This window comes from Nicotiana sylvestris, chromosome 1 (genome assembly GCF_000393655.2).
Source record: "Nicotiana sylvestris chromosome 1, ASM39365v2, whole genome shotgun sequence".
Classification (NCBI taxonomy): domain Eukaryota; kingdom Viridiplantae; phylum Streptophyta; class Magnoliopsida; order Solanales; family Solanaceae; genus Nicotiana; species Nicotiana sylvestris.
Window position 1 is genome coordinate 120,263,523 of NC_091057.1, and position 23,869 is coordinate 120,287,391.

The window sequence follows — 23,869 nt, forward strand, 5'->3', positions numbered from 1 at the left end:
CCCCATATGTTGGTAAGTGTCGAGCCTAACATCGGCGAAGTAGTGACGAGGCTAGGACAAGACTACCAAATAAACATGTGTAGTTATATCATATACAGCAAGTAAAAATGACAGAATCTAGCAGTTAAAAATGGGAAGGGGAAACATGCTCGGGGGATATCATGTACAAACAAAAATTCAGTAAAGAAACATACGGAACACCAAAGTTCAACTATAAGCAAGAATAAGGAAATCAATGACAAGTGCACGACATCACCCTTCGTGCTTTTACCTCATATAATTATGGCACGACATTATCCTTCGTGCATTATCACTCATATCATGGCACGACATCACCCTTCGTGCTTTTACATTTACAATATCGGCACGACATCACCCTTCGTGCATTAACACTCACTCACAAATATCACGTACGGCATCACCCTTCGTGCACATATATATCTTAATAGTTGCTATAACTATAAGCATGATAATGTGATAGCGATAATTTTTACCTTATGGAGATATTGAAAGGTCATTCCACGACATTATATGCATACACTACATATCTATCAAGAATGATGATTTCAAAGTGCAACATATTCATTCAAGTTGGTATGACTTATTTGTTTATCAAATATCTACCAACGATCTTTTAAAGATGATGCACAAGATTGGAATGTGAAGGCTCAAGCATGTGAATTGATGCTCTCATTAGGGGGAGTTAATAGACATTGTACTCTTTTTCCCTTATAAGGTTTTGTCCCAATGAGTTTTTCTTCCAAGGTTTTTAACGAGGCAACCAAAAAGCGTATTCTAAACATGTGTTCTTTTTCCTTCTTAAGATTTTTTTTCCCACTGAGTTTTATTTTAGTTAAGGTTTTAACGAGGCACATTATTTCCTGAATAGACATTCAATGTGGAGTGTTATAAATAGAATTGTATTTAAGGTGATTGTTTATATTTTAGAGATATTTTAGGGTGTGTTACTTGGTGGCTAAGTCACTTTTTTCCTATAAATAGAGTGATTCTATCATATTGTAATTCATCTCAAATCAATAAGAATTCTCTCCCCATACTTTTCTATTCAATACTCCTCTTCTTCTTTTATTGTTTTATAGCACCACCTAAAGGCATCTCCAACATTTACCCCATTTTTGATCCCCAAAATGAGGATTTTCCCATTTTGGGGACAACTTACTCCAACCATTTCCCTATTTTTCCCCTCAAACTTTTTTATATTCTTCTTCATCCTCCATAATATATTATTATCTTTCATTTCAATTTCATTTTTTAATTTCCATTAAACAAATTCCATAATTTATTTTTATTAATTTGTAATTTCCATTAAAACAATTTCATAAAATTTTAAATAATATAATTTGTAAGCAATTATTATAGATTAACTAATAATTCAAATAAAAGTAAAATCATTGCGATACAAGATTAATTAAATACATATTACATAACGATTAAATTCATTCAAAATACTACATAAATATTCAACTTCAACCTCTAGTATTCTCTCATAAATGATCTATTAATGCATTGCGAAGTGCAAAATGAGCATATTTGTCCTTAATTCTTCTATGTCGAGTTAAAAATTCTTGAAATCGTTGATTTTTATCTACTAACATTTATACTGTTGGAGTTGGACCTTCCAAATCATCTTGAATTTGTATATTAAGATCACGCTCATTCTCGATTATCATGTTGTGCAGTATAATACATGTAGTCATTATATCATGTAGCATTTCTTTCTGCAAAAAACGTGAGGGTCCTGCAACAATTGCAAAACGTTGTTGCAAAACTTCGAATGCACGTTCAACATCTTCTCGACATGATTCTTGTTTATATTTGCACCATTCATTTTTTTGAGATAATTATATATTTTTTGTACAATTATAACTTATAATAAAATTAACTTATAATTTTATATAAAAATAATAAATGCACGAAAATTAATGTATCAAAATTATACACCAAAGTTAAAATATAAAATTAATATTATAAAGACATTACATAAACATAATTAGGTATATATAAAGAGATAAATTAAAAGATTAACTAATAAAATAATAATAAAAAAATGATGAATAGTAATGGGAAGATAAACAATGTATCCCATATTTGAGGGAACACTATTCATTCTCCATTTTGGGAACAAAAATGAGAGAGAGTTGGAGCTAGATTACCCTAGAAATTACCCCCACTATGGGGAATGGGGTAAGGGTGGATGTGGCCTAAGTTGTTGAGAGTTTTTGTATAAATATGTACCACTTACTACATAATTCATAAATATTTTAACGTGTTCCAAATTTAAAATTGATATTAAATAATTTATTTTTTAACCCTTATATTTGATAGCAGAGTTAATTATCAAATGTCACATAGGTTCAACACCTGTTTCGAAAATATAGCTTTACTACAATATTTTTTTTTCCTTGGCCAAACAAAAGATAAAAAGAAAATTAAAACTCCAATAAATGGAACAATTTTCTCATCTTAATTAGCTTCTTTGCCCCAAGGGACCTCGAAGGGTCACAAATCTAAAAGGGGGGAAAAGAAGGTTCACAAAAATCCCACACGTGTGAGCAAATAGCAGTTGAATTGCAGCAAGTGAAAATACAATCGGCTGCATCGTATAAATTCCAAATTAAAGGGAATCGTTCTCTTTGCCTCAAGAGAATCTTCCGTACACCACACGCGCCTGTTACTCTCACTTCGCTTCCACCATTCCAGATCACCCATTCGCGGCGGCGATTTTATCTCTTCCCACCGTCAACCTCCATCTCCGTCTCAATTTCCGCCGGCATTTCTTTCGAGCGAAACAAAAGTAAAACATGTCGGCTGTTCAGACGTTTTTCATTCAAGGCTCCGTTTCATCTTTCTCTTCTTCACCGTCTGTTACCACTTGTCGCAAAGTTTCCGTTAAATTCACAGTCTCCTGTTGCTCCGCGGCGTCTCCGGTGACCATCGTGAACGGTAACGTGGAGAAAAGATCTTCCGATAGAAATGAAATTCGTCTTGGCTTACCTAGCAAAGGCCGAATGGCTACTGATACTCTCGATCTTCTCAAGGTATTCGAATTCATTTGTGCATTTGCTTTTTATCCCCTTTTGAGCTAACTAGTTTATATGAATGTGCGTTGCACATTAATACTGTATCAATTAAAAACATACGCAAGAAGAAAAAATTATTTGCAAAAACGCAATTGGTATTGTGTAATACGTCACAAGTCTGAAAGAATAAAGTGGTGGTATGCTAATATTGAAGACATTAGCAAATTAACCAGCAAACTCAGTAAGAAGCTTTAGTCATTAAAATCATTGCAAACTAATTTTTTTTAGCAATTTTCAGAACATTTTAAAAAAATATTGCTAGAAAGTGTTACCATGTGAAATTTTACGAATATATGTTGAGTATCCCGAGTTTTATCAATGGGTAATTTTTAGTAAGCCATAAGCCTTCTCTGCACGTGCTACCAATCAAAAGAGGCAAAAAATAAATTTTTGTATGATTGTTGCTTCTACTCGTATAACAGAGGATGAAGATTCATCTATTTGTAACTCAAAGTTAATTTTTTTTTTATAAATAAAGTCGTGAATGGTCATTGTCATACATATATGCGAGCAGAGATTCTCTTTATCAACCAAAAAATCAACTTTTCCCCACGATCAAGAACCTGCAAGTACATGATTTTCATTAACAAACTATATGTAGCTAGCTAGAGCTATATTATAAAATGTTACAACTTACAATCACATTCAGAAAACGTTAAACTTGACTTTTGATCTTGCCCGCTTCCATACACGTATTCATATATGAGATTTCCTAACTACTATCACCATTGTGTTCGAGGACCAATTGAGCTAGAATAAGAGCCACATCACCTCTTATAATTATTTGTTATTCTTACACGAAGTAATAAGTCACTAAATATTGGATATTTTCTTGCTTTTATAATATTTGTTAGCTGCATCTTTTCAATTTGATGTCATTAATATAATTCTATAAAGAATATATTTACCCTCTTTTATTCTTGTTAATTTAAAAAATAATTGTAGTACTTGATGCGAGTCACCTTACAAATCTTCTTTGATAGGTAGCAGAATTCATCTAAAGCTCTAATCTTCTTCCCTAAAAAGATTATTCTTTAGACGGAATTTGATTTTACATAATAAATTATTTTAGATTTTGAGTCTTACCTAATTTTTTTGGCGACAAATTGTGATAACTCATATAAATAACTATTTTTAACTGTCATAATATTTGAAAAATGATTTCCGTTTGAATTTTCAGAGGCCAAAATCTACTTTTTGATCCATATTATATGATCATTAACCTATGAGTTCAACCAAATTCAATTTGTAAAAGTAATTAAATTTAATCTAGTCTTACTTGTCGCTTTGTCTATTCAACATTATTGGGCACGTGAAATATGTTCAAGCCATTATTATAAAGTCTTGTGCCAAAAATAAGTTTTTAACATTATGAAATAAACTAAAGAAACAAATAAGTTTCTTTTTTTAGTTGGATTAAATCAATTTGAATGATTAAAATCGATAAATCAGAAAAAACACACACTCTCTCTATATATATATATCTTGACAGTGTAAAAGTTTGTAGTTTAACTTTTTATAACGTGTTACTTATATTATTTTTACGGTTTCTAAACAGGTTGCTAGAAATCTATTATTTCAAGTAATTTTACTTATCTATTTTGCAAGTGATCAACACAGGAATTCTCTATTTTCATCTAATTAATAGTTTCACGTAAAAATACACAAGAATATCAACCTTATATATCTCGTTTGATAAAGGGCACTTTTAATCCGAACTATTGTAGTCCTAACTATTAGTTTTCGAGATAATAATTTTTGTAAAACTCAAAGTTTTAAAATGTTGTTGAAGTTCCAACTTATTAGATTGTAATAACCATTAAATTGAGCTTAATATTAATGTTAAGTTGAAATAATCAATTGGTAAATCTATACAATCTAGTTATAAGACACACAGTGAATTTAGAAAACGTTGTCCGGAAAGAATTTTTGTTATTGCAAGAGCTATGTTGCAATCAATGTTTGCAGTTACAAATTAGCAAGAACATCCCTTCAAATTAAGTTCCTATTTTTCTGCAAAAACATATGAAAAAATAACTCAAAGTATATACAAGGCTAAAATGACAAACGTATAGCGCAATCAGAAAAGAAAAAAAAAAAACCTTAGACACGAAATTAAGATGTATACTTGTGAATATTTTGACAGATATTTGAATTTGCATATCCATAAAGCTATAATAATTGAGTTGAGTTACATGTTTATTGAGTGTAGCAGATCCCTAAAGTTATTTGTCTGCTAAGACAAACTTCCTTGAATTCAATTACATATCTCATTGAAGTAGAAAACTCCAGGTTATTTATTTTCTAAGATAAAACTTTTTAGTCGGCATTTTTGTCATTGACATAAATTTATGCGAAGATATAATTCATCTAATTTTTTAAAAAGTGTTAAAAGTCGTCAAAGTTAAAGGGTTATTAATATAGGCGAAAGAGTTTTTGTTAGTGGACTTCAAATAAAGGTAATCACGTAGGATTCCTAACGTGTAGTATTATGTCCTAAAACTAATAGGATTACAAAGCTAATGTCTAGAATTCCGGTTATGTCCTTTTATTGTGAATTATTAGCTTAATATTCTAAGGTTATTTTTGTAAACCGACATTTTATTCATGCTTTTATAATAATATAGATGTATACGTGTAATTATAATGAAATGCTAAATTTTATCTTGTTTATCTTCATATTCGGTGAATTACAGGATTGCCAGCTATCAGTTAGGCAGGTGAATCCTCGGCAGTACGTTGCAGAAATTCCACAGGTGTGCAGCAATGTTTACTTTCAGCAAAATTTTGAATACATTTGTCACTGAATTGCATGAGTCTGCGTTTCTGCTTTTTCTGCAATTGCTAAATGAAAATAATGTGGATTTTAAGTTAGCTGTTTGGATTCAGTAAGTTCATGTTAGCTATTAGGAAGAATGCAGGTGCTGCCTTCTGTGTGTGGATGGATTCTAACTCATAATTGTCTGGTAATTATAACCTATTTGTTGTCTCGCATTCTGTGCTTCAACAACATGCCGTTACATACCCTTTCGACATGACTCATGAGAAAGATGTTTAAACCCTAAAAACAGAAGAAAAAATGGATCCCTATATGGTTTACGTCACTGAAGGAGATTTTGTTTAATGACTGCGCCCATCTATTCCATGATTTTCATCTTTTCTTATTTCTCCTTTCTGGTTAGTTCCCTACCCTTTAGTTCTCCCATGAACTGCTAGAATTTCTATTTCTTAGTTCTATCTTTTACATGCATCATGGATGTTTTTCCCTAATATCATTTCAATACAAGCATTATATTGTATATACTCGAGGGGAAATATTATGGAGGACTGTGCTATCGAATATTTGACATTTTCACACTTAATGAAAGCTCTCATTTGAGCATTGCATTTTTTGGGTTTTCTCTTTGGAATCTAGAGCTTCTTATTCAGGAGAACACATGATTTACATTGGTTGCACACCATTTTTTTCTTTGTGTGTTGCAGATATCCAATCTGGAAGTTTGGTTTCAACGGCCAAAAGACATTGTTCGGAAGTTGGTATCAGGAGATTTAGACCTTGGCATCGTTGGTCTCGACACAGTCAGTGAATTTGGGCAGGTAGGAACTGAGTGTTTCAGCTTATTTGTTCATATGAAGCATAAGCAAGAGTCGATTATGGTCCAATCTTATGTTAATTCTATTAGTTGCTAGTGTATTTATACAAGGCTACAAGCAAAATCCTTAGAATGGATGCTCAATATAAGACTTTTTCTTTGGCAGGGGAATGAAGATCTCATCATTGTCCATGATTCCCTTGACTATGGTGATTGTCGTCTATCTCTAGCTGTAAGTCGTAGTGCTTTACAAGAGAACTGTAACATGCTTATTGTACCATTCTTTCTGTTTTTTTGCGATAATATTTTTCTTGTCAGTAAGATCTACTGCGTTTTTCAGATACCAAAATATGGGATTTTTGAGAACGTGAACTCGATGAAGGAATTAGCAGAGATGCCACAATGGACACCTGAAAGGCCACTGAGAGTTGCAACAGGATTCACATATGTATAATGCTGTTACTTTTGCTTATGCTTTCTTTTTACGTGCTCCTTTTACTTTCATTCTTTTTCCTTGTTGTGATGTGCTCATTAGTAATTACTATTTGCAGTTGGGTCCTAAATTTATGAAAGACAATGGGTTGAAGCATGTCACTTTTTCAACTGCTGATGGAGCCCTGGAAGCAGCCCCTGCGGTAAGAATAACTTTTGTAGATAAGAGTTAAGACCTTCTAACTTTAAGATAGTTGTGTTGCTTTAGAATTGGGATTTGGTGCATTTTTCTTGGTATACTGGTATTTTGTTTTGTTTGGGTATTTTCCTTAGTTTTTGGCCTCATGCTCCTATTTTTGCTTGTGCTTGGCTGGTGGCTATTGGCATACCATAGCTAATGGATTTATCTTGAGTTTGCTTGAAAAGTATGTAATATCTTGGTGTGCACACCAAGACATTACATACTTGGTGTAAAAAAAAAAAACTTCGTGTGCACACTGATAATTCTCCACCTTGTGGTAGCGCATTTAGGTTATACAATTAGAACTTTGCTTAATTGACCTTGCTTGCCCACTTTGATTGAGATTGTTACTTCTACTAGTTTGTGTAAAGACAGCTTTGGTATTTTCCCTTAAACCATGTCTGTAAATTGTGAATTTATTGCGTTCAGTTAGTTGATGAATTAGTATTCTGTTGAAACAATGCATATTAAATTTTAAAAGTCTGACAAGCTAAGTCTACTGCCATTAGTTAGGTTAAGCGTGTCAGTGTAAAGCAACCTCTCTGCTGTTTTAACCATTTCGAAGTTGGACAGAAAAGAGGAACAATTTCCCATAAACCATGTCTGTGAAAAGAGTTTATTGTGTTTAGTTAGTTCAATGCAGTTATTTTGTTGAAAGCTTTGCACTTTAGTTTTCAAATTTATGAAACTTTCACCCAACTGCCATTATTTTTTTGATAACCATGTCAAACGTATAACTGGAGAGCCAACCTCTTTGCTGTTTTAACCATTTCGAAGTTGGAAGGAAAGGAGGAATAGTTTCCCTAAAACCATGTCTGTAAAATGTGGATTTATTGTGTTCAGTTAGTTGACGCAATTAGTATTTTGTTGAATGCTTTGCATATTAGATTTATAAACTTTTCAAAGGTTCAATCAACTGCCATTAATTTGGCCAAACGTGTAAGGTGAGAGCCAACCTCTCTGCTATGTTAACCGCATCAGAGTTGGACAGAAAGGAGAACTAATACCTTTTTTAACAAGAATGTCCTTGTTGTCCATACAACTGGAAGAGAACAAATGAAGGTTACCTCTAAGAGAAGTAAGTCAAGGACTTCTGCTTCTCTGCCCTCTTCGTTCCCTCCTTCACTACTTAAAATAGTGTAATGGCACAGAATCCCTCTTACTCTGAATCTAGTGGTCATCTGGCATTTAGTATTGCTCATGTTACATGTTATATTCTGGGGAATTTTATGTTTTATAGCAAAACCCTTTCTAACATATGAAATAAAATAGTCTGCCACTTGAGATTTGATTCTTTGAGACTGGGATAATCTTACTATGAATTTCCTTTGGACATGCTAGTCATGTATCCTTATTCCTTGTCCCTGTGTAATAATAATAATTCAGATGGGAATAGCTGATGCTATTGTGGATCTAGTGAGTAGTGGAACCACACTGAGAGAAAACAATCTGAAGGAAATAGAAGGTGGAATTATCTTGGAAAGCCAGGTGATTATTCTTTCCTGTTGCGATGTATTATTGACATTCTTTTAGTATGCAATTTGAGTAGGCTTCATGGCTATTCTTTGATATTATTTCATCCTTTTAGGCTGTCCTTGTCGCTGGCAGAAAGTCCCTAATGCAGCGAAAAGGTGTACTTGATATAACACATGAAATGCTAGAAAGGTTGGAGGCACATCTGAGAGCTGTTGGTCAATTCACCGTGGGTGTACCTTCTTTAATGTTGTTGAGATTTTTGTTATACCTGTAGTGGTTGCCTAACAAATTGTATGGCAGGTAACTGCTAATATGCGAGGAAGCAGTGCAGAGGAAGTGGCTGAGCGAATATTGAGTCAAACGTCACTATCTGGATTGCAGGTTATCCAAGTCCCTGACATACGCATAAATTAGTAGTTTAAAAAACCTAAGAATTCTGACTGAGCCACAACTATTAAGAAAAATGATTGAAAAATAAAATTAATATGAGACCATAGTGTAACCTTTGTACAGATCCCAAGCAAACATTCTTATGCTTGAACAATTCTTGGGTGGAACAGGTATTCTAAGCCTACTCCGTCCAGCCTTTGATCTCATCACTATAGCATGAGATCAATGGCTGAGATCTGGAGTGAGTCTCAAACCCATTTCACCCAAGATTTTTCACTCAAGCTCCTCGTACTGTTCTGTTAAATATTTTGACAGCTCATTAAATGTTTATCTTGTATTTATACAGGGGCCCACTGTAAGTCCAGTCTTTTGCAAGCGGGATGGACGGGTTACCGCTGATTACTTTGCCATTGTCATATGTGTACCAAAGAAAGCACTGTACAAGTCTGTTCAGCAGCTGAGAGCGGTAAAATACTGATTCCTTCCTGTATTTTGACCATTTGTCTAAGTGATATGTACTCTAAAGGTCATCCAATAATTTTCCAATCTCTTGCTAACCAAGCCCCGAAATTGGACCCTGGATGGTCTGTTATGCTGTATTTTCTTGCTTCAATTGTTCAACAAACTTCATGATGAAGCATATTCTTTCTTTGTTTTTTTTGCTCGTATTTGTGTGGTGGTCTATTTCTGATTTTTGGGGTGTTGGCTGGCGGCAGGTGATGTTGGAAGGTTTTGAGTCTTGCCAGCTTCAAAATTTGGCTTTTTATCCTATTTAAACTGAAAATGAGAGGCTAGAAGTATTGGAACACATAAATGCGCCTATACATGTTCCATTACTTTTTCCCCAGTTTTCTCCCTATTCTCTGGCTTTTACATATTTGAGTGTCCTTTGATTCAGCCTATGATCATTTTGTCAGACTGAACTGAATTGTATACAAGCACTCTTCCTGTCTATTGATTCTTTCATGTGTAAGGCATCCAAGTTCTGGTCATAATTTTTGCTTATTGAATGTCTTCTACAGATTGGAGGGAGTGGGGTCCTGATTTCTCCATTGACCTATATTTTTGATGAAGAAACACCAAGGTGGCGTCAGCTCCTTTCAATGTTGGGGCTTTGATCTATCTAATGAGTGCCTCGCTTAATTGGTTTTTCACAACCACAGTGCATTCTTTTTTCGAGAGAAGCCAAAATGATGGAACTGGGACTCCATATGGGAGACATAGTTGGGGAAATCCGTGTTGTCAATAAGCTGGGCCAACGTTTATTGTATTGACGTTTAGGCTTCTTATATCAGTTTGCTGTAGATTAATATCAGTTCTTGTTGTATCAATAATTTTGTCTTCATTTTGATGCTAATGGCAATTCCAAGATTGCATAAGCGTGATTTTCACCAAGGCACATCCTTTCTTGTCTGTCCTTTCTGTTACTATGCCATGCTGAATGGTCATCGTGAGAACATGTTAGTTAAGTCTTTCAGAGTTGCTTTACTCGATGCATTTAAGTTTTGCGTATGTATTTCTTTTTTTTTTTTTATATATAATTAATATTCCTAGTTTATTTTGGCATTGATACTTCTTGATGATTCCCCGGCGTAGTTTCTCAATGTGTTTCTATTAGCATCGAGCATACTGTCAATAAGATAGTTTTGGGTAGGCGATGGTCTTCCCTCTTCTTTCTTATTTTTATTTCTGATTTCAGATGAGAATGAAGGAGACTGCGTCTTTCTTCTTTCAATAGCAGGAGCATGAAATCACTATCCAGTCTATGGGAAAGATACACCAAAACCCAGTACTGTGTCTATCTTTATCTGATGATCTCTATTAGCCCTCCAAGTATATCATAAGAACACTTAAAACCAACAAATTAACCAAAGTAGTACTTTTATGTGCATGGTTATTGTTTTCTTATACCTCTTTATGGTGGTTTGTTTCTTTCTTGTGACCAGCTATGCAATGAAGGTGGCTGTTTGGTTTTATGTTTTATAGTTTTTGTTTACAAATATTGAGAACATTCTACAAATAGCACGGGCTGGCCAATTTTCGGACCGGTCATTCACAAATAGCCAGCGTTTATAAAGTCATTGAAAAATAATCACTATTTTGCTGCAACACAGAAAATTCTAGCATAATATACTGGAGATCGATGTACCTGTGTATGAACTTCCAGCATATTATGCTGAAACTCCAACACGCGGAAAGTTCCAGTATAATGTATTGGAAATTAGAGCACCGGTGTTTTCAATCTTTAGTATATTATGCTGTACCGGTAATATTATGCAGTATATTATACTAGAGTTCCAGTATATTACACTGGAGTATTTTTGCGGATTTTGAATAGTGCTTTCGTTCAGATTTATCTTTACATAAAAAGTGGCTAAATTTCGATTACTTTTGAAACTGTGGCTATTTTTGAATGACCACTTGTAAATCTGGGTATTTTTGAATTTCTCCCCATTCTACTATATCCGCATCCCTTGTGGTACAATGGTCCGATCCTTCCCCGAACCCCGCGCATAGCGAAAGCTTAGTGCATCAGACTGTCTTTTTTCTACCATATCCGCATCGAGACTTAGTATCTCCAAAATCTCCAAGGTCATAATTGCCTTTAAGCATCCATTTTTTAACTTCGAGCAAGAACATTGGTTTTTCTACCACATTGCAGTCTCTTACATTGAAGGTCAATAATCTCCTATATCTCATATTGTGCTCAAATTTTTCTTTCAAGGCACTAGTTCAAATTATTGTCTTTTCTTTTTGCAATTGTATTTAAAAGTAAAAGTTAAACATCTTCTTAAAATATGAAATTATGAATACGCATTGATTGTCCCGTGAATTCTTGCTTCAAAATGGTAAATAGCTTGAATTGGTGGCGTTTTAAGCGCTAATCAAGTCCAGTTAATAAGGGAACAAATGTTAAGCCTAATCTTTGTACAAATTTGATAAGAAAGAATTACAAAAAATAAATATGACTTTGCACCATAACAAAAAATGACCCATATTTTTAAATTTATCCAACATAGTCATATTGTACATATTTTGAAAGCACTAGCAAATTTAAAATATTTTTTCTTACAACCATTGCTTCTAAAAGCTATGGAATTAAATATGTGTTCTCACAATCATTGCTTTCACTCTCTCTCTTCTTCTCACATATTTTACATATGCTTCAAGGGGCCGTCCGCCATTGCTGTTTCTTACCCTGTGTCACATGATTGCAATATAAAAAAATTGAAGAGTAGAAGTCCACCATTGAAGGTCATCCAAAGCTTTGCTTTCGAAAATAGGATTTTTTGAGTTTGTTAGTTGTTTGGATTAGGTGATGTTCCAATTGATTGAAGATATCAAAAGGAGTTCAAAATTTAGATTTGAAGTGATTTGAGCAAGATTTGAGTTAAATTTTAGAAAAGACGCAAGGAAGGAGATGAAGTCAGTTTTTTGTATAATTATGTATAATCTTGTATAGTAGTGTATATGAGTGTAGAAACACATCCTATGCACTTTTATATACCTTTATACAAACATATGTAGACGAATTTCTTCCACGATTTTCAGTTGCAATTCTTGTTCAAAACAGTCCAAATCTCCATTAAATGACTTCAGATTTTATATAGAACCTCCTTATACTATTGCTAACAAGTCTAAATAACATATACTCCAAATTTCTCACAAAATTAAATTCGGAATTTAGACACACATATTTAAGCTTGTTAAAAATCTAATTTTCACCATCCAAATATATTTGGTTTGTTGAACTAATATTTGAGTCATAGTTACTTATTCGAAAATTAACTTAAAAGATTGAGCAATCTTTTTAAAAAATTAAATAATAATTTCTAGAACCTATTAGAGTTGGATGTTGAATCTTAGCCTAATATTTTTGGGCTAGTTGGTTGTAAATTGAAATATGGGCTATAAAATTGAAAAATAGGGATCCCAATTATTCGAGGCAATTGCATCTATACCCGTTTTTTGTGTCACGTTTTAACTTGTGCCCGCTTTGCAAAAAATATTGCAAGCGTACCCGTTTTTTCGCATAACTTCAGCATACGGGGCTGAAGTAGCAGAGACAATCACGCAAAATTTCAGCATTCTAGTAGACAAGTCTGAAGTAGCAAGTGTGTTGAAGTTTTTGTTTGTAATTGCTGAACTTAAGCATAGTAGCTGAAGTTTTGTTCTCTATTTGCTGAAGTTTTTGTTTGTAATTGCTGAAGTTTTTGTTTTTGTAACTGGCGAACTTCAGAGATGAAGTTTTTGTTTTGTAACTGGCGAACTTCAGCTGAAGTTTTTGTTTTGTAACTCGCGAAGTTTTTATTTTTGTAATTGGCGAACTTCAGCTGAAGTTTTTGTTTTGTAACTGGCGAACTTCAACTCTAGAGCTGAATTTTTTGTTTTGTAACTGTCGAACTTCAGCTCTAGAGTTTAAGTCCCCACATTCAATTTGGTCTTTGTCTCAAACAAGCATAAACCATATGTCCATTCTCTCTCTCTTTCATTTTCTTCACTCTTCGGCCAAACTCCAATTCATTGTAAGTTGAGTTCGATCAAAAATCCATTATCCTTAATTTAAATTTTTATATTATAGTATTATATCTACATAATTACAAACAACTCACAACTTTAAAATCCTGAACCGTACCTTTGCGTCTCTAAACACTAACAAAAGAGATGCAGTTGAAGTGGAGTGTGTTAGCAACTCAAAAATAGCAGAAAACGAAGAAGGATGAGGAAGAGAAAGAGGCTGAAGTTATTTAAAAAGTAGGTACAAGTTAAAAAAAAAATATATGTATATGTTAAATGGGGGCGACCAAGTAGGGCACCCCGTGCAATTTTTACAAGTTATTCTTATGTGAAATTTTCCCATTTCATAAATAGAATCAGTAATAAGTTTCACCAAAAAGCAAAATGCAGTAATATGATCTATTTCTTGCAACTGAAAACTTAAATCAAGCGGCAAGTTTAGGCCATAGTGGAATGGTAGTTTTGTAGCTTCTAATTTTTTTTGTATGAGTAACTTTGAGTTTATTTTTTCCTGCATGAACAATGACTTTGTCATTCAAGTCTTATTTTATGATAGCCTTAATTGTACTTAACACTTAACTATACAATTTTGTTTATAAGTTGTAGCATTTCTTTTAGAACTCCGTAAAATCTTGGTTATCAAATTTTAGTTCAAACTGTGATTGGAGAAAATCTTTTTATTTTTGAGTTTTTTTTTTTGAAATTTTTTAGGGAAACCCGTCGTTACTCTTCGGGTGCGCACCGAGTAACATGCTCACTATGCAATAGCTCGCAAACCACCCAGTAGATATAAATCGCATTAGGGGATCGTGATACGACGAGAAGGTTACATATTTTTACATGATTTTCGAGTTTTTACATGTTAATTTTAGATAATATGAAAGTTAAAAAATAAACATATTGAAATTTATAAAATTAAGGGAATGTCCTTGCTCACAAAGCCTATCAATCTTTCACGCACGTTCCAAGAGAAAGGGTTGAACCCAATTGACTGTTAATAAGTCAGAGGACCCATTTGAGAGGTATAGAAATACAGGGTCCACTTCAACAAAATGAAATAATATAATATAATTACCGGGAATTCCTCGCCTCGGCTCTAAAACCCTAGCCTTCTTCTCTTTATCACCTCCCTCTTAAAACCCTTTGCTCCATAACTATAACTCCTCTGCTTCTTCTCGAGATACTGTAACAGAGATGAAGGTTCCAAAGAAGAGTAGCCTTCAGAAAAAGCTGCAGAAAGGTGTAAAGAAAGAAGAAACAGATAACTTATTGGAAAAGCACAAGATTGAAGAGGCGGTAGAAACAAGCAAAGAAGCAGCAGAAGAAGAAAATTCCGTAGAATCTCCTGTTGTCTCTGACGCTGATGACGAGGTAATAATTCGAAATCACTATTTAAGAAATCAAAGCTAACTATTTTCGGTCTACGTTTAACGTAAAAAGATTCAATTTTTATCATAGCAATAGTGGATTGCTTCTTTTTTCTTTTTCTCCTTGATGATTGAAAATGCCTCAAAGCTTCGGTGTAGCATGACTCTAAGCATTGGGTTAAGCTCCTGGTACCTAAATTTAGTTAGCAAATTTGACTTAAAAAAGCTTCGACTCTTTTAAAAATATGGGATGGCATCCTTTTTCCTAATTATTGAAAATGCCCTTAATTAAGTTGTACTATGATGGTAAGCACGGCAGGGCTTAGTTCAAGTGGCAAAGGGTGAGAGACTTGTGACTTAGGTCACATGTTCGATCCTAGTATTTATAACGGAGAAGGATAGATGTGGGGTTGTGGGGGGTTGTGGGGGGGGGGGGGGCATTATCCCTGAGTTTCAAAGACTGCGATTAGCTTATGTAGTATAATGGTAAGAATTGGATTGGTCTTTCAGCATCAGGGCTTAATTAACCTATTTTTGAATAGCAATTAGGCCTTGTGTTGGTAATTGAGACAACCGCATTATTCCCCTAATATATCTAAAGATTTGTTCTTAATTAATTCGGAGAAATTGATGATTCCGAGTTTGAATACTGTGCATGATGGTTTCAGGTTTTCTCTGATGATTCACCAAGTGAATCTGGATCAGAAGATAGTCATCTATCTGGGGAAGAGGTACATGGTAATTTCCACTTTTTGTTAGGTTGGTGTAAGATAAGCCGGCATACATGCGTGCCTCATTCATAGGATTGCAATTAACTGGATCTTTGTTTTATGCTTTAGTTTTTACTAATCAAAGATGTTTTATACTTATGGTATAATTTTTCAAAAAGTTTGCTGCTTAATTTACGAGTGGCAATATTATGCTATTGTTCCAGGATGTTTTTGTATCAAGTGATGGTGAAGATTCTTTTGATGCCAAAAGTGACAATGTCAGTGGTAATGGTGCAAGTGGCAGTGGTATAGATGATGTTGAACACGGTAAAGGTGATGATGCTGGAAGCGATGACTCCCGCACAGTAGTTGAAGAAAGTGATTCATCCGAAGATGAGGTCTGTTTTGATTTTTCTTTTTGGACTAAGAAACGGAAAGAGTCGAACAATAGCAGTATCGGTGAATCTAGTACCCTTTTATCAATTTCCATGTACACGTTCCTTTTTCTTTCTCTTTATTATTCCTTGCCCAAACAGTGCTATTAAAAGCCATCAGTTCATTTCTTAAAGCAAAGAAACGATTAACAGTGAAGGGTTATCGGTTATCGATTCGTTGGTGAAACCATGAGCTTCAAAAAAGTGTGCTTTTCAAATAATGACAGGCAAAGTGATCATAACAAGAAATGGTCGATTGTTGAATCTCAACTTCGAGGGAGTTTGATTATTACCATCATTATTGTAAATTGGTTGCTAAACTTACTTATTATAATTGCTAGTTAATTTTTGTAGTGCTAAATTTTCTGATTTGTAACTTATCTGCTTTACTTCAAAGAAGTATGAACTTCACTTCTCGCTTTTAGCTTCAAACGCCATGGTACTTGTCGTTTTTTGTGCTTTTGGCTTTTAAAACCACTGTGTTGGTGTCCAAACTCCAAATTGATAAACTAATACCCTGTTGGAACCTAAAAGATGATGATGCTATATGCTGTCCAGTTCTTTCATGCATGGGTGGTCCAAGGATAACTTCGTCTCTGATGTTTCTGCTTACTTTTTGTAGATTGTGTCTTTCTATTCAATTATATTTTGTCCTGTCAGGTTGCTCCTCGTAATACAGTTGGAGATGTTCCATTGGAGTGGTACAAAGATGAGGAACATATTGGATATGACCTTGCAGGGAAGAAGATCAAGAAAAAAGAGAAACAAGATAAATTGGATTCATTTCTTGCCAGTGTTGATGATTCGAAGAATTGGTTAGTTAATAATTTTTAATAGAAGTCCTTACAAAAGAAATTATTAATAAAAGTGAGTGTTTAATACTGCGTGCTTTGTTGATAATCACCTAAGCATTGTGTGTCAGACTAGTATTATCCTCCTTTTGGAATGTTAATAGTTCATGTCTCCTCTTTCGTTATTCACCATGGTTGGTAAGTTTGTACCCGACTATTTAATGTGTAATTACCACAAGAAAAGGGCAACCAAATTAGCACCTCATCAAGAAGGTTCCATTTCCTCTATGTGCTTCACTCTTCGTGTTATGTTACATAGCTAAGTCTCTTTTTCTCTAGTCTTGTAATCTGTAGATCCATTTTGTTTTGGTGTTTTTTCATGTTTCTGTATGTTGAATTCAGGCGTAGAATTTATGATGAATATAACGATGAAGAGGTTGAGCTCACGAAAGATGAAGTTAAGCTGGTCAAAAGATTGCTGAAAGGAAAGGCACCTCATGCTGATTTTGACCCACATGCGGTTAGTGCTCTGGAATTACCATTTTGCACTGGAGTGTCTAGGAGGGATACTTGTTCTTACCTTTATCTAACTCGTACTATTATTTTGTCTCTCTGTTCTGCAGCCCTATGTTGACTGGTTTTCCTGGGATGATTCCAAGCATCCTCTTTCTAGTGCACCAGAACCAAAGAGACGTTTTATCCCTTCAAAATGGGAGAGTAAAAAGGTAAGGTCTTTTGACACTTCCTTTTATTTCTGCTTTATTTGCTCACTAGTCTGGAGTAATGTTGGAAGTGTATAATCTGCTTTTTCACGATATCTAGCTTATGCAGTTTGTTCTTTTCTCCAATCATTGACTAGGTATCTTTTGTGGATATTACTCTGATGCTATTGGAAGAATCTGTATCTACGTTTCTGATTTAACTCGTCCATGTCTTGATAATAGTGTACATGGTTTGTTTGCTTAATATATCACTTATAAGAATCTAGTTGTTCAGATGCATTTGTAAAAACTGACTTTCGGGAGAATATCAAAATCACTGATTAGTTGATTGCTTTCTCGTTTTTTGCTCGAATCCGGTGTTACAGGAAGGCAGTGCATACAATCATGTGCACTAGCAGATATAATTTTGCAAATATTCTTAGAAATATTATTGTCTAGTGTTCCTCTTCTTGTTCTCTTTTAATTCCAGTTCTTATAGTCCAATTCTCTCAAGATTGATGCTAACATTTACATATCAAAAGATAAATGCTAATTCTGTTACGTCCTTGCCTCCAATTCTCTCAAGATTGATGCTAACATTTACATATCAAAAGATAAATGCTAATTCTGTTACGTCCTTGCCCGAAAGCCCCAAATGAGGGCATATATGGTTACACAAAAATAGAAGTAATTACCTGTAAACTGGAGAATGACATTCTAGGTTTTCACGTACATGGTGTATTTTTGTGATTGATATTTGTTTGTGGTTTTCATGATCTGTGGTGTCTTTTTAACTTACAGGTTGTCCAGTATGTGCGAGCAATTCGAAAGGGACTTATAAAGTTTGACGAGAAGCCAAAGGAAGAGCCAAGCGCCTATCTCTTATGGGGAGATGATTCCACTGCAATAGATAGACAGGGGTTGGCATATATTCCTGCTCCAAAACCAAAATTGCCTGGTATGCAACCTGACCATCTTTTCTTGATGACGGTTGTGTATATTATCTTTTCTGTGATGTAGGATCTTTTGTGTTTTCCCTTTTTGGAGAAAGTTTACTGCCTATCTGCATATCTAAAAACCTGGCCTATTTTCAGGTCATGATGAGTCTTATAACCCTTCTTTAGAATATATTCCTACACAAGAGGATCTCAACTCATATCAGCTTATGTTTGAGGAAGACCGACCAAAGTTCATCCCGAAACGGTATTAGGCTTATTTGATTGTTTTATAGTGTACTCTGTACAGCTGTTATAATTTTTAATATCTTCATGCTAAGCTTGTCACTGCTTTAGGTTCACATCGCTGAGAAATGTTCCAGCCTATGAGAAAGCTGTCAAGGAAAATTTTGAACGCTGTATGGATCTTTATTTATGTGCAAGAGTTCGGAAAAAACGTGTACGTGAATGATTTGATCCCTTCTCCCTTCATTTTGTCTTGCTATTGTTTAACTGGGTCAGACTATCATCTGGTCTCTTCCGCAATAAATCTCTCTTTCTTTTGCAGATTAATATCGATCCCGAGTCTTTAAAGCCCAAGTTGCCAAGTCGCAAGGATCTCAGACCTTATCCAACGTCGTGTTATCTGGAGTACAAAGGTCATAAAGGTCCAGTTGTGTCAATTTCTACGGACTCTACTGGGCAGTGGATTGCTTCTGGTATGGTCTTTAGTCCTGGAATGTTATGCGTCTTTGTTGGTAAATACTGTGATTGAAGTGCTTAGGTATTTTTGATTCGTACATGTGAAGGTTCAAGCGATGGGACAGTGCGCATTTGGGAGGTTGAAACTGGAAGGTGTATAAGGATCTGGGAGCTGGGGGAATCCGTCCGGCATGTTTCGTGGAATCCTATGCCTGAACGTCCTATATTGGCAGTCTGCATGTAAGTGATTTACTGGAGCTTATGATTATTGTAGATAACATTGATACAGATCTTAAATTGCTATCACATAAATATTGCAGGGGAGAAGATGTATATCTTTTGAACAGTGGACTAGGCAATGCAGAAGAACAGAATAGTCTTGAAGAGCTTTTGAGTGTTGAAACACCATCAGCGGATGACTCTGGTCAGTTTCATTTGAAGAAGCTGGAATTTATTTGAGGTTCATTACTCATTATGTTGCCTCACTCTTAATTGTTTTCCTTAGATCATGATAAAACCAATGTGAATTGGGTTCAAGATGATAAGAATGGAGGAATCAGGTTGAAGCACTTTAAGGTACCTTTCGTGTTCCCCATTGGATCTTTGTGATGGCTCAGGTATTAAAGTGATGATTACTATGAAATCCTCCTGTGTAGCTCAAATGTTTTTGTCTATGCAGACTGTTTCTTCAGTTGAGTGGCATCGGAAGGGCGACTATTTCTCAACTCTTATGCCCTCTGATATCCTTCATCTGATTTACATTATTGGCCTGATCTTCTAACTTGAATGCCAGTCTTCACCACTCCTGCCCATGTCTTGATGTGTTGTAGTGTCTGATAAAAACTAAACTTTTTATAGTCATCTGATGTGAAAAATATAGCATACTCTGTTGGTGCTATATGAATTTGTAAGTTCTAGTGGTGGTACTAACTTGCATGCCTTGTTAATGTTTTGGCAAATCATCCTTAGCATATCTGTGAGGGCTGTCTTCTTTCATTTTTTAAAGTGAACTGTTCTGTTTGTTTGGAATAGAAGAGATGCGGAAACAGAAAGATCAGGGTGGGATGGTGTTTGTGTGTGTTTATTGCCTCATTAACGTGAAACTTTGAGACTGTAGTTGGTTGATTGATGTCATTCCTTGACTCTTGCCTACGCCAATCAAAAGCAGTTTTGATTCACCTGCTCTCAAAGAAACAGACTCAAAGAATACCATTCAAGCTTCATGGACTTCCAGTTTCAACTGCTTTCCATCCTTCTCGCTCTGCCTTCTTTATTTCAACGAAGAAAAATATTCGTGTTTATGATCTCTTGAATCAAAAGCTCATTAAGAAGCTAGAGACTGGTGTTCGTGAAGTCTCGTCTATTGCTATTCATCCTGGTGGTATGTGGATGCTCTTTTGATAATCCTGACTGTTAGTTACGGTACTCAACTTGTTAATAAGCTTTTTAAACTATGTGTGCAGGTGACAATCTTATTGTAGGGAGTAGAGATGGAAAACTGTGCTGGTTTGACATGGACCTTTCATCTCAACCGTACAGAGTTCTCAAGTATGTCCTTGCAATTGATATTTTTAAATTTTGAAAAGCTCTTCTGGACATATCTTATTGGTTTTCTTATGTACTCTGTCTGGTGAATTAAAGCATGCGCCTATTGTGCATTCAAGTTTTGTGCTGACAGCCTGACACATGTTAAATTGTGCACACAGCAACACACGGTTTTGCCTTTATGCTAATTTGGTGTGTGGTTGTTTGACATTTACCTTTCATCTCAGCCTTACAGAGTTCTCAAGTATGTACTTGCAACGGATTTGTCATTTTGAAAGTTCTGGACATATCTAATGTTGCTTTTATGAAATCAGTCTAGTGAACTAATGTTTGCCTGTTGTGGATTTGTGTTTTGTGCTGACACATGTTAACTGGTGCACATAATTTGCATTTCTGCTATCTTAATCTGATATGCTTGGGGGTAGGATCTTGTTTGAGTTAAGTTGCAAGCATTAGATGCCTCCAGGGCTTAGTTCAAGTGGAAAAGATTAAGAGACTTGTGACTTAGGTCACAGGTTCGAGCCCTGCGCAATGCAAACTAAGGCTGATATTTAAGTGGAGAAGGGCAGGCCAGTTATCTCCCAGTTTCGAAAGCTGCGGTTGATCCTAAGGATTGGCCCCAGATTTCTCGGTCATTAAAATAAAAGGAGGTTGCAGGCATTAGATGTGTTATATGAAAATATTCACTTACTCTTCTCTAATTCTCTGCAAGTGTGATTGGTTAGTCTATTCATTCATTGCTCTAGTTGATCCATAACTGCCCTTATATGGAGGTTGTTCCATGTTACAGTTGTCATCCGAAGGACATCAACAAAGTGGCCTTTCATCGCTCCTATCCTTTGTTTGCTTCGTCTTCTGATGATTGTACTGCATACGTTTTCCATGGCATGGTTTATTCAGATCTAAACCAGAATCCGTTGATTGTACCTCTGGAGATTCTTCGTGGTCATGCCAGTGAAAATGGAAGAGGTATGACCTTATTACCCTTTTTTTCCCATCATATGACGATTCTAGTTTAGTCCCCAATCGCCATCCCATCTTACACTGGAAGAAAGAAGTGTTAATCTGATGAAGCTGCAGCAATTAGTGCTCTTTAGGTTTTATTTACCCTCGAATGCATTTTGATACAATATGTTTGCCAATATAATAGTGTATTAGGAACTTTTGTCTGGTTAGAGCTTAACATCAGACAAGAGGGCCCTTTTGAGGTAAATATTTTGCACTAAGGCCATAGAGGCATCTAGAGAAACAGCTAATGTTGATACAGAATAAGACAGCTGGCAACAGAATGGTAGAACTCAATCATGGACATCCTGGTATTTCACTTAAGGTTGATGGAGTTGAGATTTGAATTAAAGGATCCCCAAGGTGTTTTGGAAGTTAAACTAATCTGTGATGAAAATCGCCAGATAGGCAGATCTAATTTCAATATCATCTGTAAAACAAAGCCAAATAGATGGATTATTATTAGCCAAAGCTAGTTGGGTCTTGAGTCTTCAGTTTATCTCCAATGCAGCTATACCAAAGAAAAAGTGGATTTCATTCTTATAGATGGCTTATTATGTTGATGGTAGTGGTCTACAACACATGCTACCACTTTGTTAACATTTCTTGATTGCAACTGTCTTCAGGTGTCATGGACTGCAAGTTCCATCCTAGGCAACCATGGTTGTTTACTGCAGGTGCTGACTCTGTGATCAAGCTCTACTGCCATTAAGAAGATTACTCCAAAGTGGATTCGTTAATCTGAGAAGAGCATGACAGTACATTGCACTGTATACATTGCTGTGAGGAAATTTGGGAAGTTGCCTGCTTGGGAGAAGGGAGGTTAAAGGTTTATTAGGAGCATCTCAAGCCACCTCGTGTTCTTTCTCAGGTAGGATTGGGAACAATGATTCCACATATAGAGACTAGAGAATTTGGCACAGTTTTGTTCGTATTATCATGGTGGCCACCTCTCTCGAGTGGGTGTGTTTCGATACAGATTCCCCTTAGCAGGCTTTCTAATGAGAGGAAAACTTGGTCCAAGTTATTTTCATATCATCATTTTCCCTAGAGCTTTACAGGGCATCTTGGCGAAGTAGTGAGAGCACAACAGAGCCCCATTATTCTATACTTTAAGCTGAGTTATCACATATTCACATTTTTTTTAATTGTACTTGTCATTTATGCATGGAAGAAATGCTATTTCGGTACTATTGGAAATTTTACAGTGGATCTTAATAGTAATCTCCACTGTTCTTGGCCTGTTTTGGAATGTTATTTGACCTGATACAGTGAAACTTTTTGGTGATTACCTCTTCCAAAATAGTAATTGGTAGTTGGTTGGACATTTTCTAACCTGTTTGACTAGAATAATGAACCAACTCTTTTTAACAGTTCAAGATGGTTTGTTGAGTGATATACTTTCCAGATTTTAGTGCTGGTATTTTGATTGATCTTTTGGTATTTGCACTATGTACATATAAACATTATCCAAACTATTACTCTTGGTGGTGGTTAAACCTTAAAATTTGTTGGTGACCAATTGATTTATCCAAGAGCTCAGGTTATCAGAGAGATGAGATATTTAGCTTAAACCGTCAAGGTTTTGCATAGACTACGCAAAACACTTGAAAATATAGTGAGCTCAGGCATATTTTACTAAAGTATAGAAATCTAAGAAGACACCACTCCCAAAAATCACAGTAAAGAGATCGCAATTTCACAACCAATCAAAAAAAAGTCTTATATACCTAACACTACAAGATGCCCACCGCCCCAAACATAACAGACTAACAAAAACCGGCAAAACGGCGAGGTAGCAAGTGATAAAAAATTTGCAAAGAGCCAAAGCGCACGTATAACTGATATATATTACTAGGTAATGTGAAGGTTAGCCAAATTAGTTATGGTCATGTAGTTATGATACGTGTAATAGGAGTATTCTTTCA

The 23,869-nt window shown here is 35.1% G+C and overlaps 2 protein-coding genes across 3 annotated transcripts; both read left to right on the plus strand.

The window, feature by feature from the left end:
- The first annotated feature begins 2,656 nt into the window (after window positions 1-2,656).
- LOC104248750 (ATP phosphoribosyltransferase 2, chloroplastic-like) lies at window positions 2,657-10,632 on the plus strand. Its single transcript, XM_009805061.2, has 11 exons — window positions 2,657-3,059; window positions 5,798-5,857; window positions 6,585-6,698; window positions 6,861-6,926; window positions 7,035-7,142; window positions 7,246-7,329; window positions 8,754-8,855; window positions 8,956-9,069; window positions 9,144-9,224; window positions 9,580-9,699; window positions 10,256-10,632. Exons 1-11 carry the CDS (start codon window positions 2,823-2,825, stop codon window positions 10,349-10,351), a joined length of 1,182 nt encoding a protein of 393 aa, XP_009803363.1. The 5' UTR covers window positions 2,657-2,822; the 3' UTR covers window positions 10,352-10,632.
- A 4,186-nt stretch (window positions 10,633-14,818) lies between these two features.
- Window positions 14,819-23,232, plus strand: LOC104248751 (ribosome biogenesis protein BOP1 homolog). Of its 2 annotated transcripts, none has more exons than XM_009805062.2 (18): window positions 14,819-15,122; window positions 15,787-15,849; window positions 16,053-16,226; window positions 16,923-17,077; window positions 17,456-17,573; window positions 17,677-17,778; window positions 18,556-18,712; window positions 18,849-18,957; window positions 19,047-19,149; window positions 19,258-19,408; window positions 19,499-19,631; window positions 19,712-19,815; window positions 19,897-19,967; window positions 20,071-20,131; window positions 20,545-20,772; window positions 20,855-20,939; window positions 21,727-21,905; window positions 22,568-23,232. In XM_009805062.2, exons 1-18 carry the CDS (start codon window positions 14,946-14,948, stop codon window positions 22,651-22,653), a joined length of 2,256 nt encoding a protein of 751 aa, XP_009803364.1. In that variant the 5' UTR covers window positions 14,819-14,945; the 3' UTR covers window positions 22,654-23,232. The 2 variants fall into 2 exon arrangements, with proteins under 2 accessions (XP_009803364.1, XP_009803365.1); XM_009805063.2 differs by having other exon boundaries at window positions 14,988-15,122; window positions 15,787-15,856.
- The last annotated feature ends 637 nt before the right edge of the window (window positions 23,233-23,869 follow it).